The sequence below is a fragment of the Tauraco erythrolophus genome, chromosome 27 (genome assembly GCF_009769465.1).
Source record: "Tauraco erythrolophus isolate bTauEry1 chromosome 27, bTauEry1.pri, whole genome shotgun sequence".
NCBI classification, from domain to species: Eukaryota; Metazoa; Chordata; class Aves; order Musophagiformes; family Musophagidae; genus Tauraco; species Tauraco erythrolophus.
This window is the reverse complement of record NC_141491.1, coordinates 5,622,397-5,638,857: the sequence shown is the minus strand read 5'-3', so window position 1 is coordinate 5,638,857 and position 16,461 is coordinate 5,622,397. Positions and strand designations below refer to the sequence as shown.

At 65.1% G+C, this 16,461-nt stretch overlaps 2 protein-coding genes across 2 annotated transcripts; one reads left to right on the top strand and one right to left on the bottom strand.

Annotated features, from left to right (window-relative positions):
- Positions 1 to 191: 191 nt before the first annotated feature.
- GNAT2 (G protein subunit alpha transducin 2) lies at positions 192 to 5,246 on the bottom strand. The gene is made up of 8 exons (XM_086627381.1): positions 5,078 to 5,246; positions 4,109 to 4,151; positions 3,740 to 3,881; positions 3,422 to 3,579; positions 2,897 to 3,025; positions 2,528 to 2,657; positions 781 to 934; positions 192 to 382 (listed from the first exon to the last, which is right to left on the bottom strand). The coding sequence occupies exons 1-8, from the start codon at positions 5,193 to 5,195 to the stop codon at positions 192 to 194; spliced, it is 1,065 nt and encodes a 354-aa protein (XP_086483507.1). The 5' UTR covers positions 5,196 to 5,246.
- A 2,528-nt stretch (positions 5,247 to 7,774) lies between these two features.
- On the top strand, positions 7,775 to 15,559 carry AMPD2 (adenosine monophosphate deaminase 2). The gene is made up of 18 exons (XM_086627164.1): positions 7,775 to 7,844; positions 9,848 to 9,975; positions 10,207 to 10,337; positions 10,660 to 10,728; positions 11,362 to 11,473; positions 11,577 to 11,763; positions 11,873 to 12,014; positions 12,132 to 12,221; positions 12,508 to 12,637; positions 12,731 to 12,925; positions 13,112 to 13,243; positions 13,370 to 13,533; positions 13,675 to 13,801; positions 13,939 to 14,102; positions 14,193 to 14,313; positions 14,389 to 14,562; positions 15,144 to 15,254; positions 15,344 to 15,559. Exons 1-18 carry the CDS (start codon positions 7,775 to 7,777, stop codon positions 15,557 to 15,559), a joined length of 2,463 nt encoding a protein of 820 aa, XP_086483290.1.
- Positions 15,560 to 16,461: the final 902 nt, after the last annotated feature.

Here is a 16,461-nt window from a genome sequence, read left to right as displayed (position 1 = left end):
CCCTAGTCCTCAATGGTCCCACCACGTCATGGCATGGCATGGTATGGTTTGATGGCAAAGCCTGCAAGGACCCATGTCCCATCGCCCTGCGGAGTGGGACGGCGCCAGCTCTGCCGCACCCTCGTCCCCTTCCCCCAACCCTTTATTTTGGGGTGAAATAACCAGGTTTTGGGTACCTGCCACCCAGCTGCTCAGAAGAGGCCGCAGTCCTTGAGGTTCTCCTTGATGATGACATCCGTGACGGCGTCAAAGACGAATTTGACGTTCTGCGTGTCTGTGGCACAGGTCATGTGGCTGTAGATCTCCTTCACGTCCTTCCGCATGTTGAGGTCGAGGAACTGGGTCTTGATGTAGTTTCCTGCGTCTTCGAACGTGTTGGGACCTGCAGAGGGAGGAAACGGCGCCGGGGCTGAGCTGCGCCCGTGGGAGGTGACCATCAGAGCTGGGCGAGGACCAGGGGATGCTTCAGGCTTGTTTTTAAGAGCTAGATCTGAAATCTTCCTCTGGAGGAGGAAGAGGAGGAGGAGAAGGGCTGGGTGGCCAAAGCACTGAGCAAAATAATTAAAAAAAAAAAAGCCATTTTATTGCCTTTTAATCCTTCCAAAGGTCTTCCTGAGGCCACGTCTGCCCTATCCTCTATGCTCCTACCTCCAGGGACTTGACTTCATCCCAGTATAACCCAAACCCGAGACACTTGTGTCTGCGGTGGGACCACGCGGCTCCTCACCGCGGTTTGGGGAGCGGGGGGATGTCTGGGGAAGGGGGAACGAACCGACTCACCGTCATATTCTGGGAAGCAAATGCTGAGATGGACTTTCTTGATCTTTTCCTCGAAAAGGTCCTTCTTGTTGAGGAAGAGGATGATGGAGGTGGCGGCGAAGAACTTGTGGTTGCATATACTGTTGAAGAGGTGCAGGGATTCGTGCATGCGGTTCTGCAAGCGAACGGGCACGTTGGCACGAAGCTTTGGATCGTTTACAAACCCCTTTTGGCCATCGCAGCCCCCAAACCCCCCCCCCCCATTCCCGAGACAGGAGCTTTTCCCTGCGCTGCCTGCACCGAAAATCCCTCTTGCCCACCCGAAAAGCCCCCGTGCCACACGACCCGGGTGGATCCGGGCGGCGCTCAGGATAGGGAGCGGGGTTAAGCAGCTCCGGGCGTGCGATGCTCCGATCCCTCCTGGTGGCTTCTGGGATGTTCAGAAACGAAGGCTTACGGTGGGAAAATTATCCAGGGAAACCTCTGCTGGAAAGAGCTCGGTGAGGGCGTCGAGCCGCTGCCATCCGGGCTGTGCCGCGGGATGCTCTTGCTGAACCGCAGCCCCCGGCTGTTACCCGCAGCTTCGGGAAGGAGCGGGAAAGGGAAAAGCTCTGGATTTAAAACAGGAGTGCTGTTTCGAGTTGGCTGCAGGGACATCCTCGGGGCGAAAAGGCTCCATCCAGCTGGAGCTTTTGCTGCTCTGCTGATGGAAGGTGGATCTCTCCCACTGGCTGCTGTAGGAGATGCCAGCAGGGATGCAGAAGGCAGAATGCTTTGAATTACGGAATCATGGAACGGTTTGGGTTGGAAGAGACCTTCAGGATCATCCAGTTCCAACCCCCCTGCCATGGGCAGGGACACCTTCTACTACACCAGGTTGCTCGAAGCCTCATCCAACCTGGCCTGGAACACTTCCAGGGATGGGGCAGCCACAGCTTCTCTGGGCAACCTGTGCCAGTGCCTCAGCACCCTCAGAGGGAAGAATTTCTTCCTTCAATCCCATCGAAATCTCCCCTCTTTCAGGTCTCCCCTCTTCTCAGTCTTCCAGCCTCTCCTGCTCCGCTCGTCTTCACCCCTTATTTCTTCTGAGAAATGACCCGTCTCGGTGCTGTCGTGTTCCTCCTCTCCAGACCTTCGCAGCCGCTTTCCCCCGGTGCGGCGGCTCTGCCGGAGTTGGGCGCCCGGAGGACTTTGCTTAACCCCCTCGTGCCGTCCTTTCCCACCGGCTGCCGCTCGCCGGGAGGGTGAGACCTGCCCCTTCTTGCTGCTTTTCTGCCCACCTCCGAGGGCGAGAGGTGCCTCCGGGCGAGATTTTTCCTTCCTTGAGATGGTTTCACATCTTTTCCTCCCCTCCTGTGCCGGGGTCAGCTCCTTTGGGTCCGCTCACGTGGTTTTCCAGCATCTGGGAGTGATCCCCGGTGGGATGGAGGTTCTCGGAAGGAGGTCGGGGTTGGGAGCTGCTTTGCCCGTGGCTGCTCGGAAGATCCAGGCATTTTCCTTGTGGGAACCACCCTCTTGCCCCAGGACCTTCATTCCAGCCCGGTTGGGCTGTTCATGCCCCAAAACAAGCGCTGACGCATTTACTGGGTGCAACTGGGTGGGAGTCAGCTCCATCCTGTATCTCCCACCCCTTCCCTGCGTCACCCAGACCATCAACCAGCACTGGGCATTGGTCCCCCTCCCTCTGTCCTCCCCCCTGCGGAGCACCCAGTTCCTCCCCACCAAGGATGCTGAGCTGTTCCCAGGCACCTCCTGGACCCCGACCCACCACTTCGTCGTCCTCCACCAGCACCATGTCGTAGGCGCTCAGCGCCCCGCAGAAGATGATGCAGGTCACCCCCTCGAAGCAATGGATCCACTTCTTGCGCTCCGATCTCTGCCCCCCCACGTCGAACATCCTGGGGAGGGGACAAGGAGGGGGGTGGGGAGGGTGGTGACTCAGCTGGTCCCTCCACCCCCCACCTCATGTTCCCACCACTCCGTCCTCAGCGGCATCAGGGATGCAGTGACCGACCATCCCTGGTCCAAGTGGGGTTGGTGGTCCCTGGAGCATCAGGTTCACCCCAAAATTCTTCCCCATGTCAGGCCTTGGCGGAGGGAGAGGTGTCATGGGGGGGGAGGGGTGTCACCCACCCACCTGAAATTCAGGTCTTTGACAGAGAACTTGGTCTCGATGATGCCCGTGGTCTTCACTCGGGATCGCAGCACGTCCTGCTCGTTGGGGAGGTAACCGGGGGCCGTGATCCGGTCCAGCTGGTTCAGGTAACTGGGGGATGGGGGGCAGGAGGAGGTGTGACCCACTGCCAAGGGGCTGCCCACCCCCCACACCCCCTGATGCCCACCCCCCACACCCCCCCGATGGCTTTTTGGGAATGGTTGGAGCTAACTAAGCTCTCCCAAATGCTGGGACTCCGAGGCAGCACCATCCCTGGGACGGCTGCAGGGACATTGAGGGGGGGATGATGGGGGGGTGCAGCCTCCTGGCACCACTGGCACAGAGGACGGGACCGGTGGGATGAAGGATGGGACCAGTGGGATGGAGGCTGGTGACTTTGGAGTGCTCCTAGGACTACAGAGGAGTCTGATTTTGCCAGGCTGGGTGGGAAACAGCAACGAGAAGCCCAGGGGTGTGTGTCCCCCCCCAGGTTGTGACCCCACTCACTACGCGGCCGAGTCGTTGAGCTGGTACTCGGCGGCTCGGTCGAAGCAGGCCTGGACCCCCCCGTCCTTCCACAGCTTCTTGATGCAGTCGACCAGCTCGGGGGGCATGGTGCCCTCCTCGATGGAGTCGGCCAGGTTGAAGAGCTGCCGGCCTGTGTCCTGCAAGAGGGACCCCTCCACCACCATCCCACCCGCGGCCACTGTCCCCTAAAAAGCCCCTGGGGCCAGGCAGGGGGTGGCTACAGCCCCCAGCCCCACATGCCCTTGGCCAGTGGGGTGGGTTTGGGGGGGGAACACGGGGACGACAGCCCCGACTGACCCCGCAGGATGACTCGGCGTAGTCGATGCCCAGCGTGGACATGGCGCGGATGATGGCCAGGATGGACTGCAGGATGTTGCCGTAGATGATGGCCTTGAACTCCATGCACTCCTCGGGCGTGTAACCATCCTGGTGGATGATCCTGGGGCGGGTAGGGGTGGGGGGGGGTGGGCAGAGCACCCTGAGGTCCAGCACCTTGAGATGCCCCCTCCTCTCTCCCAGCATCACCCCACCCTGGGAATCAGCAAGGTGCCACCGCCGGCACGATGTGGTGGTGGGTCCTGCCACCCCTGTGGCCCAACCGGGGTTGTCCAAGGATTGGGCTGATCCTGGTGTCCCCCCCCACACCCCAATCTAGGCCATACTCACTTCATCTGCTTCACGATGGTGCTCTTGCCCGACTCTCCAGCCCCTGGAAAAGGGTGGGAGGACACCTTAGTGCTGGCCAGACCACAGGCCTAATGGCACGGTGATGGGCACCACGCAAGGACCAGAGCTGCTCTCCTCCGTCCATCCCCTGCATCTCCCCTGGCCAGACACCCAGCTCGGTGCCATCATCCCCAGTCTCCCATCACCCCTTGCACCCAGTGCCGGCCACACTTCGGGGACCCCCAGGGGTGGTGGAGACCCAGCGGGGCGCTGGTCCCTGGGGGTCCCACAGCTCCCACCCGCCGTGGGCATCAGCGGCGCTGGCTTCGGTGCCGTAAGCGGCTTAGAGTGGCACAGGAAGCTGCTTAGAATTAGGGTGCTAATCGCCTTGACCCCGGCCCCCCCACCTGGATAAGCCCCCGTTGCTGCTCCCTGTCCCGCAGGGCCCTGATGCCTCCCCAGGGGGTGACCCCCAGGGACTGTCCCCTCCCGCCCTGTGCCTAGCGGGGTTTGGGGGTGCTGGTGGCAGGAGCTCCCTGGGGTCTCACTGACACCCCGGGATGTGCCGCAGCCTGGCCCAGGTGGGACCCGGTGTCCTGGTTCCTTCCCTGTCCCTGTGCCATCCCCTTCGTCCCCACCACCCGTCACTGAGAGCCGATGCCATCCCTGGCGCTTCCCAGGCGCAACCCTGGGAGGGGACACCCAGTTGGTGGGACAACTCAACTGGCTAATGGCAACTCATAAGGCTACCAAAGCCTAACGAGCTCCTTGGGATGGAGAGAGGAGCTCCATGGGGTTGGGGACTGCCTGTCCCTGTCCCTGTCCTCATCCCCGTCCCCTCTCCCTGGTTGTTTTTCCCCCCCGCCCATCCCCAGCATCCGCAGCACCCAACGGGGTCCCCCGTGCCCTGTGGGGACAGGGTGGGTGACATCTCCCGCATCGTCCCCAGGACATCCCCTCCACCCTTACCAAGCAAAAGCAACTTGACCGTCTTGGCTTCCTTATCCGCGTCCTCCTGGAGCTTCTTCTCCAGCTCCTTGGACCTCTTGGCCATCTCCTTGTCCTCGGCGCTGGCCCCGCTCCCCATGGCCTCGTCTTCCTCCTCGAACTCCTCGAGCTCCTCTAGGTCCCCAGGCTCTTCCAGCTCTCCTCGGGGACGGGCGCGCGCACCCCGAGGGCGGGCGGTGGGCGACGGCGGGGAGAAAGAGGAGCCCCAAAAGGCCAAGCCGGGTACGCCCCGATATCGGGGTACCCCGCAGCGGGCAGAGCTCGGCGGGTGCTCGCGGGCCGGCTACCCCCCGCTCTCTCCCTTAATTCCCCATGGATAACCTGATTTTTTTGGACCGTGGGATTTGGGGACTTTTTTATCTCGCCATGTGACCCAGGAAATCCAATTAGCCCAAGATGGCAAAGATTAGGGCTTGGGGGGGCGGGGGGGGGGGGGTGTAGAAAAAGAAAGATGGAGCATTTTGGGGAGGTGGGCACGGGGTTTTGTGTAAGGGGGCAGGTGGTGGGACACCCCCTGCCCAGAGGGATTGGGGACACCCTGCGTCCTCTGGGATGGCTCGAGGTGGGGGGGTACATGGGTTTGGGGCACCTCCCTTGGTGTCTGTGGGCTGTGCCCCCCCCCGTGTGCTGGGTTGGCATTGGGGTTGGGTCAGCGCCCTGCTCACGTTCTGCACCGCCCACCGACCACCCCTCCGGAGCTGCGGGGTCCCTGGGTGCTGGGGGGGGTGATGGGGGGGGCGGGGGGGATGGCAGTGCTGGGAGATTCCTCCTGGGGGGGGAAAGGGAGCTAATTGACCCGGGTGGGTAACGAACCCCCCTAATCCTGCCCTGCTGGGTGCCGCCCCTCGCGCTCCCGTTGCCTAAGCTCTTTAATGGGATCCTGCGCTCAGCCTTCCTCCTCCTCCTCCTCCCCACCCGCTCCCCAGGCTCAGCACCCCCTCCCCAGCCCAGCACCCATCCCTCAGGCCAGCAGGACCACAGGGGGTCCCCCCACACCCCGGCGGGGCAGCTGAGTACCCCCACCCCATCCTGCCAGGGCTGATTTTGGGTGCAGGGGGTGGCACCGGGGGGGGCACACCCCCCGGCAGCGTGTCTGGTCCCCCCCCAGAGGTGCGGTGGGTCCCCAACGTTTGCTTTTAGGGTCCCCTAAATCCCTGCACCCCACAGGGTCACTGGGGTCCCCATGTCCCCTTACTGGTTTCCCCCCCCCGTGCCGTGTCCCCCCCCCATCCCTGCCAGCCTTGGTGGCGTGGGGACAGCGTGTCCCCGCGGACACAAAGCCTCTTCTGAGCCTCTAATGAACTTGGCGCTAATGAAGGGGGTCCAATTAAAATACCAACACCCCCCCCCCCCCCCAGTGTCACAGAGTTGGGGCGGGGGGGGACACACACATGGCTCTCACCCACAGCCCAGAGCTGGGGTGGGGGACAAGGGGGGGACACTGGCCTTGGTGGGTGGCATTCCCTCCGCTCCGACAGTGGCTAAAAATACTCCCCCCCGCCCCCCCGTGCCGGATTAGGGGCCTTGGTGGGGTCACAGCCGCCCCCCCCGCCCCCCAAACCGCTCCCCAGCACCCCCAAACCCATCCCCGGCACTCGAGGCCGCGGCACTGGGAGCCACTGGTGCAGGTAGGGACAGGCGGGGACGGGAGGGGGGCGCGGGGGGGGGGGGCACTCGCAAGGATGTGGCACCCCCAGACCCCGAGCAGTGGGGACCCAGCTGGGTCCTGCTTCTGGGGGGGGGGGGGTGTCACCTGTACGGTGGGGTCCCCAGCCAAGGGGGGGATTTGGGGGGGTCAGGCCCTGTGCACCCATGGGGACACCCCCTGCGGGTGCCGAGGACACCCGCCCCCCCCCCCCCGCAGGGTCTTGGGGGGGGGGGGGGGGGCTGGAGGGGAGGTGTGAGACCCCTCTTTTGGGGAGCAGTACCCAATGGAGGGGGGGGCTCATCTCGGAGGAGGCGATGGTCCATTTTGGGGCGTACTTGGTCTTTTTTTTTGGGGGGGGGGGTACAATGTCTGAGCGCGGGGGCTGACGGTGTGTGCCGGGGGGTGCAGAGCCCAGCCGGGGGCTGCGGTACCCCGCTTCTGGCGGGGTGACCCCCATGTCGGGGGGGAGCTGACACCCTCTCTTGGGGCGAATATGCCTGTCGGGGGGGGGGGGGCACGATGCCTGCCGGGGGGGTGGGGGGGCACGGCTGCCCCCCGGGCCGGGGGGTGGCTCAGCACCGCAACCCCGTATCGCGCAGCACCCGCCCCGGGGCGAGCTGCGCACCCAGCGCCGCAGCAGCGCCGGTCGCTCCGCCAACCTTCTTCTTCCTCCTCCTCCTCCTCCTCCTCGCCCACATCCTCCTCCCGCCCCATCCTCTTCCTCGGCCCGGCTTCCGGCCTGCCCGCGCCGGGGACTTTGGTCCAGCCCCGGGTTTCCTGCAGCGATCATCAACCGGGGCGGGGAGCGGCCGCCGGAGCGCAGCCCGGCTGCCGTGAGAGCCCCCCCGGGGGGCACCCCCGCCACCGCCACCCCCGCCAACCCCACCGCCACCCCCGCCACCCCCGCCACTGCCAACCCCACCACCGCCACCACCGCCAACCCCGCCATCGCCAACCCCACCGCCACCATCGCCAACCCCGCCACCGCCACCGCCGCCCCAGGAGCCGCCATGTCGTCGGCCGCCCCCGTCAAGCACCCCTTCAAGAAGCGGGGCAGCCTGCAGGCCCCCAGCCCCGCAGGTGAGCCCCCCACCCACCCACCGCAGCCCCCGGCGTGGGCCAGGCTGCTGGTCGTGCCAAGCCCGCGGGGGCGATGCTGTGGTTTGGGTGGTGGTGGTGGGGGGCTGATGTGGGTACTGGGTGGGGGGAGGTGTCTATGTTTGAGGGAGGGTGGGGGGAAGGTGCTGGGTTGCTGCTTGGGGGTGTTTTGGGGTGGCGTGCCCATCACCGTGGCTTCTGGGCTGGTCAGCAGGCCTGCCCGCTGCTGGGGGCTGAGGGGTGTCAGTGGGGGTGTCCTGTGTCGTGCCCCCCCGGCTGGGTGGCCTCTGCAGCGGAGCTGTGGCACAGCGGGCGGTGTGTGCCGGTGGGGGGTGAGGGGGTGGCAGGACCCCCCTCTCGGGGCTCGGGGTGCTGGTGTTGGGCGGGGGGCGGCTTCACGGGTCATCCCGTGGGTGGTCTCGGCTGGCACCGTGGCTGGGGGCAGCGTGGCACTGGGTGCTTGTGGGGGTCTGGTGGCACGGGGGGGTGATGTGGCACGGCGGGGTGATGTGGCACGTTGCGGTTGGCACCCGGCTGGCGCGGCTGCTGGTGGGGGGCTCAGGGTGCTGTCAGCCATGGGTGGCACAGGGGGACAGGAGTGTCCCGGAGGCACAGGGCACCCTGGGTGGCACAGGGAATGTCCCGGTGGCACAGGACACCCCGGTGTCACGGTGCATCAGCCATGCCCTGGGTGCCAGCGGTGCCATCCCTGTCCTGGCTGACACGGGCACCGGCCCTGCCGGGGTGCAACCAGCTGCCACCACTGCCCAGCGAGGGTGGGCACTCACTGCGTGTGGGCACCCACAGGTACCTCCATGGTGGGGAAACTGAGGCAGGGGAGAGGGTTGGTCCGGCTGAAACGCTCTTGCACACTCATGTGCGTGGGTGGGGGGAGGGCAGGCAATGAAGCACCCCCTGCCCGGCGGGTCGTGCCTCAGTTTCCCCACTCTAGATCTTAGCAGTGAGCAGGGGGCGGTGGGGCTGGACCCCAGCCAGCCCGTTCCAGTTTGGGTGATGCCGGGGGGAGATGCACTGCGGGGGCAAATGAGGAGGGGGGAGCAGGACGCCTGGGTTCACCCCCCCCAAACTGTGCTGGATGGGTGGGGGGGCTCTTACCGGTAGCCCCAGTTTAGAGCCCGATTTCCAGTTCTCCCCCCCTCGCCCCCCGGTGGGTCCATAGTGGGGTTTGGCAATGAGGGCGGGGGGTGCAGAGGAGGGTGCTGGCACCCTGGGGGGTCCCCTGAGGCCGGGGGCGTGCTGGGGAGGGGCAGGATGGGCCCCCCCCCCGCCTCCCCGCCGCTCCCCCCTCCCTCTCCCCGCGCTGGCGGCGCAGCCTCCCTGCGCTCCGCGGGCCGGGCGTGCGGCGGGGGGGCGGGCACCGGGCAGCCCCCCCGGGCCGGTGGCGCAGGTAGCAACCGGGGATGCTCCGGAGGTGGGGGGGGCTGGGGGGGGTGTCTGCGCCATGGGGTTTGTTTGATGGGGAGGGGCGTTGACCCTCCCGACTCCAAATTCGGGGGTGTGTCCCCCCCGCGATGGTGTTGGGGGGGGATGGGAGGATGGATGGGGGGGGGGGAGCGCTGGCGTTGGGACGGGGGGAGAGGGGCGCGGGGGGGTGGATGGGGCAGCCAGCTGTGAGAAGCTGGGGGGGGTGTTGGAGGGGATCTCAGCCAGTCCCCCCCCCATGCCGGAGGGGGGTTCTGCCCCCCCATCCTCGAGCCCCTCGGTCGCTATCGCTGCTGGCTCGTTACACCCCCCCATGGGGCCAGCAGCCCCCTTCAGTGCACCGGGGTGGGGGGGAGCAGAGGAGGGAGGGTCCCTCCTGCCCTTGAGCTGCCTCAGTTTCCCCATCCCCACTTTGGGACCAGGATCCCCGGTTCCGTGGGGTGGCAGGGGGGCTGTGGAGGGGCTGATTAACCCTTCTGTGCCTGGGAGCGGGGTTCGGGTCTCCCCTCACTCCCCAGCTCACGCTGTACCGGTGCCTGCAGAGTTGCGGGGGGGGCTGGGGCGGCCCCTGCAGTCGGCACGTTCCCTCTCCGGGACCCCCCATTGCCTGAAACATTTCCCCGTCGACCTGCGCACCTCCATGGACGGCAAATACAAGGAGATCGCCGAGGTGGGTCCGGGGCGCTGAATTCATCGGGTCTCAGGGGCGTGGGGAGGGGGTCGCTCACCTCCATCCTTCCCCCCCCCACCCCAAACCCTCCTCCCTTCCCTCATTCCAGCTCATGCTAGGGAGGGGATTTCCCCCCAAACCCCCCACCCCCCCACCCACCCCGTAGCCGTTCCCCTCCCGAGCCGGTGGGCTGAGACCGGGCACAGCTCGTGACGGGGCTGCTCCGGGCAGGAGCTGTTCTGCCGCTCACTGGCCGAGAGCGAGATGCGGACGGCGCCCTACGAGTTCCCGGAGGAGAGTCCCATCGAGCAGCTGGAGGAGCGCCGGCAGCGCCTCGAACGCCAGATCAGCCAGGACGTCAAGTAAGTTTTTGGGGAGGTTTGGCCCCGGGTCAGGCCCCCCAGGTCGGGACGGGGGCCCCCACGTCGGGACGGGTGGCCCTGTGGTGGTGGGGGGTGTCAGTCTGTGCCAGCCCCGTGTCCGCTCTCCCGTGGGTGTTGCGCTTGGTGTCCTTTCTTTTCATTTCGGTTTTTGCTGCTTTTTATGTGGGTTTCGTTGGGTTTGGCATTAACGGGGTGTTTTTTCTCCCCGGCCCCTCTTTCCCCCCACCCCACCCCTCCATCCCATCCCGGCTGTGTCCCCCCACCCCCCCCCCCGGCCCCGTCACTCCCTGCTTGTCCCCAGACTCGAGCCCGACATTTTGCTCAGAGCCAAACAGGACTTCTTGAAAATTGACAGTGCCGCCGACTTACAGTGAGTGTCCGGCCCAGTGCTACCGGCCGGGGACACGGAGAGGGGGGGTGGAATATTGGGGACCCCCCAACCCCGCCAGGCCCTGCTCTAACCCAGCCTCCCCCCACTGCTCCCCCAAAGACAGAGCCAAAAGGCACCCACCCAGCTGCTCTCGCTGGCACTGAAGGGGTTAATGCACCCTGAGAGGGGGTGGTTTTAGGGATGGGGGGGGCTGGGGGGGTGTCTCAGTCCTGCTGGTGGCCCCTCCTGGCCCTGTCACCCCCCTGGATGGGGGGTCTGATGCTGCGTGTCCTCCTCCCTCCTGTCTCCGCTTGGGAATTGTCTCTGTCACGAGTTAGTTCGTTCTCTGTCCCCCTCCCCGTGTCCCCCCCCCCCAACTTTTCGTTGTGCTTGTGTGGGGCTGGGGGATGTGTCCGGGGTGGGGGGACAATGCCACCGCCAACGGGGACATGGGTGGCACCCAGCCGCCTGAACCTGGTGGGTGGTGGCATCCCCGGGGACAATGTCCCCCCCCCCGCCTGCCACCCCCGGGCCGGGTGCTGGTGCTGCTCGCGGAGGTGGGGGGGACATGGGGACAGAGGGGTGGGGACGGAGTGTGTCCCTCGTCCCACCGCCCACCCTCTGCACCCACAGGCTCTTCAAGGAGCAGAGCGAGGACCTGGTGGACCATGTCCCCAAGGAGCGGGAGGCGCTGCTGGAGCGGGAATTCCAGCGGGTCACCATCTCCGGGGAAGAGAAGTGTGGGGTGAGCCTCCTCCCAGCCCCAAAACCCACCAGGACTGGGCGAGGGTCTTCAAGGCACCAACCTCACCGTGAGCTTGTGTTTTTTTTGGTGTCCCCCTCCCCAGGTGCCCTTCACGGACCTTCTGGATGCGGCCAAGAGCGTGGTGAAGGCTTTGTTCCTCCGGGAGAAGTACATGGGCTTGTCGCTGCAGAGCTTCTGCAAAACCACCGCCCGGTACCTGCAGGAGCTCTCCGAGAAACCCCTGGAGACCCGCGCCTACGAGGAGGTGCCCGAGACCCCCGTGGCCGCCGGTGAGCAGGGGGTGGTGGGGTCTACACGCTGGGACGGGGTGCTGGAGGAGCTTTGGAGGAACCATCCGCGATGACGCCTGGCTCATCGTTGAGTGTCTCCTGGCTGCAGATGCCCCCGTGCACCCCCCGTTCGCGGAGCAGCACCCCTATGAGACGTGGGACCCCCAGAGCATGCCGGCTGATCTGGGCTTCGGGCTGAAGATGGTGGACGGCGTGGTGCACGTCTACACCAAGCAGGACCTCACCGACAAGTGAGTCGTGGGGCACTGGGGCAGTTGCTCACTGGTGTGATGAGTTTGCTGGGAGGCTGCGGTGGGGGGTGTGGGGCATGGAAGGAGCCCACCAGCCCCACCTCTGTCCCCCGCCAGGAGCACGGAGCTGGACCTGCCGTACCCCGACCTGCAGGAGTTCATTGCCGACATGAATTTCCTCATGGCTTTGATCATCAACGGGCCCATGTAAGGAGAAGGGTCCCACCATGGGGATATCCTGGGGGGCTCCCACCATGGGAGTGTCTTGGGGGGGACAGAACCTTGGGGACAGCACCAGAGGACGTGGCGGTGGCTTTGACTCATGGTGCGGCTCTCACGTCCGTCCGTCCGTCCTTGTTCATGGTCACCATGCGCAGGGAGGGGGTTCCAAGAGTCCAGAGCCCTGGACATCCTGGTGGGCACCAGTGCCTTACGGGGCTGGATGTTCTCCTTCCTCTCCCTCAAACTGATGCCCCCTCCCCGCCTCGGGCAGCAAATCCTTCTGCTACCGCCGGCTGCAGTACCTGAGCTCCAAGTTCCAGATGCACGTGCTGCTCAACGAGATGAAGGAGCTGGCGGCCCAGAAGAAGGTGCCCCACCGCGACTTCTACAACATCCGCAAGGTACCCACCGGCTCGTGGCAGGGGGCATGGGCCCGGCTTGGCCAGGGAGCACTTGGAGGCTCTGAGGGCTGAGGATCACCTCTGGCTGTGCAGGTGGACACCCACATCCACGCCTCGTCCTGCATGAACCAGAAGCATCTCCTGCGTTTCATCAAGCGAGCCATGAAGAAGCACCTGGATGAGATTGTCCATGTGGAGAAGGGCAAGGAGCAGACACTCAAGGAGGTCTTCGAGACGATGAACCTCACTGCCTACGACCTGAGCGTGGACACGCTGGATGTCCATGCGGTACGGGGAACATCTCCAGATCCTGGAGATGAGCAGGGTCCCCAGCCCAGCTCTGGCTGCGGTGGGGGATCTTCTCTGGGGGTTGTCCCAGGGTGGGCTGGGGAGTGCCAGGGGCTCTGGATAGGGATGTCGTGGTGGCTCTGGGGTGACGAGGAGTCTCAGCTCACGTCTGTGTCCTCCCACCAGGACCGCAACACCTTCCACCGCTTCGACAAGTTCAACGCCAAGTACAACCCCATCGGCGAGTCCATCCTGCGGGAGATCTTCATCAAGACGGACAACCGCGTCTCGGGGAAGTACTTCGCCCACATCATCAAGGTGGGCAGCCCTGGGACGCTCAGGGTTGATGCCCCGCGTCTCCCTCCCTCCCATGGCCATGGTGGCAATGCCACCCAGGTCCCTGTTCCTGCTGGCCGAGGGATGACGCTTGCCCCTCCCTGGCAGGAGGTGATGTCCGACCTGGAGGAGAGCAAGTACCAAAATGCCGAGCTGCGGCTCTCCATCTACGGCCGCTCCCGGGACGAGTGGGACAAGCTGGCTCGCTGGGCCGTCAACCACCGCGTCCATTCCAACAACGTCCGCTGGCTCGTGCAGGTGCCCCGGCTCTTGTGAGTAATGGCGGGGCAGATACCCTCAACTGGGGACGCATCCTGGGTGGGGAGACCAGGGATACCCCGCTGATGGATGGGGTGGGGTGGGATGGGGTGGGATGAGACACCCATCTCTGAGTGGGGTCCGTCCTTCTGCAGCGATGTCTACCGGACGAAGAAGCAGTTGGCCAACTTCCAGGAGATGCTGGAGAACATCTTTCTGCCCCTCTACGAGGCCACCATCCACCCTGCCCAACACCCGGAGCTGCACCTCTTCCTGGAACACGTGAGCACCACGTCCTGCTCCTGGATGGAGGGGGGACAAGGGACATCGGTGACACTCACAACCCCCCAGCTTGAAGGCTGGGGCAGATCTCCTGGTGGAGGGGTGACCATCCCACCCCGGGGTTGTCTCTTCCACAGGTGGACGGCTTCGACAGCGTGGATGATGAATCCAAACCAGAGCATCACATCTTCAACCTGGACAGCCCCTTACCGGGCAACTGGGTGGAGGAGGACAACCCCCCCTACTCCTACTACCTGTACTACATGTACGCCAACATGACGGTACTCAACCACCTCCGACGGTAAGGACACCTCGGGGTCTCCGGCGCCTCCGTCCATCCTGGGGTGGTCTCAGGAGGGGTCAGATGCTGATGGTGGGCCCCGTGTTGCAGGAAGCGAGGCTTCCACACCTTCGTCCTGCGCCCACACTGCGGCGAGGCCGGCCCCGTCCATCACCTCGTCTCGGGCTTCATGGTCTCAGAGAACATCTCCCATGGCTTGCTGCTCCGCAAGGTGAGCGGCGCCGGGGTGCCTGTGGGGGCTGGGTGTGTGGCTGGGACCCCCCCTCACCCCGCCGTGCCCCCCCAGGCCCCCGTCCTGCAGTACCTCTACTACCTGGCACAGATCGGCATCGCCATGTCCCCGCTGAGCAACAACAGCCTCTTCCTCAGCTACCACCGCAACCCCCTGCCCGAGTACCTCTCGCGGGGGCTCATGGTCTCCCTCTCCACTGACGACCCCCTCCAGTTCCACTTCACCAAGGTGAGTGGTTGTAGAGGGGTCACGGGCCACCAGCCCCCCTGCAAAACCGCTACATGGTGGCCAGGACCTGGTTGGTGGTGGCCACCAGCCAAGTCACGGCGATGGGACCTGGTTGATGGTGGCTACCAGCCAAGTCACGGTGATGGGACCTGGTTGGTGGTGGCCACCAGCCAAGTCACGGCGATGGGACCTGGTTGATGGTGGCTACCAGCCAAGTCACGGTGATGGGACCTGGTTGATGGTGGCTACCAGCCAAGTCACGGTGATGGGACCTGGTTGGTGGTGGCCACCAGCCAAGTCACGGCGATGGGACGTGGTTGGTGGTGGCCGCCAGCCAAGTCATGGCAATGGGACCTGGTTGGTGGTGGCCACCAGCCAAATCACGGTGATGGGACCTGGTTGGTGGTGGCCACCAGCCAAGTCACGGTGATGGGACCTGGTTGGTGGTGGCCAGGAGCAAGGTGATGCCAATGGGCTCTGGAGAGTGCTGGTGTTCCAGAGCGGGTGGGAAAAGCTGGAGGCCCCCGTCCTCTCTGGAGGTTGGCCCACGGGTGGGTGCTGAGGCCATGTCCCCCCTGCAGGAGCCGCTGATGGAGGAGTACAGCATCGCCACCCAGGTCTGGAAGCTCAGCTCCTGCGACATGTGCGAGCTGGCCCGCAACAGCGTCCTCATGAGCGGCTTCTCCCACAAGGTAACGCGGCTCCGGTCCCACCGGGTCCCGCCAGCAGCACCCAAGGGTGCAAGGCAGCTGCGGGAACTTCTCCTGGCTCTTGTCTCCAGGTGAAGAGCTACTGGTTGGGTCCCCACTACCTGAAGGAGGGTCCGGAGGGGAACGACATCCGCCGGACCAACGTCCCCGACATCCGCGTCAGCTACCGCTTCGAGACGCTGTGCCAGGAGCTGACCCTCATCACGCAGGCGGTGCAGACCGAGGAGCTGGAGACCATCCAGGAGGAGGACGCTCTCACCATCGCCTCCAGCCTGGCCACCCACTGACACCCCCCGCCACCCCCCGGCTCCCGCGGGGACCCCTCCGTCCCCCCTGGATCCCTCCAGGGCTTCGCCGCCGTCCCCCTCCTGCTACCTCCTGCCCTGGGGAGGGGACGCTGCCCGCTGCTGTCCCCAGTGCCCTGTTCTCTCCGTTTCTTGGGGTGTTTTTTTTTTTTTTGGGGGGGGGGGGGTATGTCTTTGTTTTGTTTTGTTTTGTTTTGAATTTTAAACTGGTGTCTCCCAGCTGGGTCGGTCTCTTCTGGGCTCGGTGGCGCAGGGAGGGGGGTACAGGAGGTGACGCGGGTGCGGGCACCGCTGGGGGGTCCTGGTTTGAGGTTGGGGGGGGACATATGTGGGGCACGGGGACGTTTCAGGGGGGCCCAGCCCAGCACCAGGATCCAGGGCCAGATAGTTTTTAATCGCCTTCTCCGTCCGCTTTCTGGCCCCACGCGGACGTGGGGACATGCCAGGCAGCACCCAGGGACCCCCCAGGCTCCCCCCGCCCCCTCCCACAGTAATGCCACCTCAGCGGTGGCCCAGGGGCCGTGGGGTGCTGGCTGGAGGGGATGATGCCGGGTGGCACCATCCTCTTCATCAGCGCAGGGAGGAAGGCAAAGAGACTGGGGGTGACACGTGTCCCCCGGCCCCCCACGCTCCCCGGAGCTGTTTGTGGCCCGGATCGGGCCCGACGAGGCTTCTCCCTTCCCAGTGGGACATCACCCCGTCCCCGTTACCCCCCGACAGCCCAGTCCTGCCGCCCCCCCCCCCAGTCCGGAGCCAGTGGCCGGTGCCACCAGGAAAACATGATGGCGACTATGACAAAAAACAGAAAAATTTAAAAAATCCCCAACCAAGCATGAAAAATAAAGTATTTAAGTAAAATACTTAAATTGAAGTGCGGGGGCGGG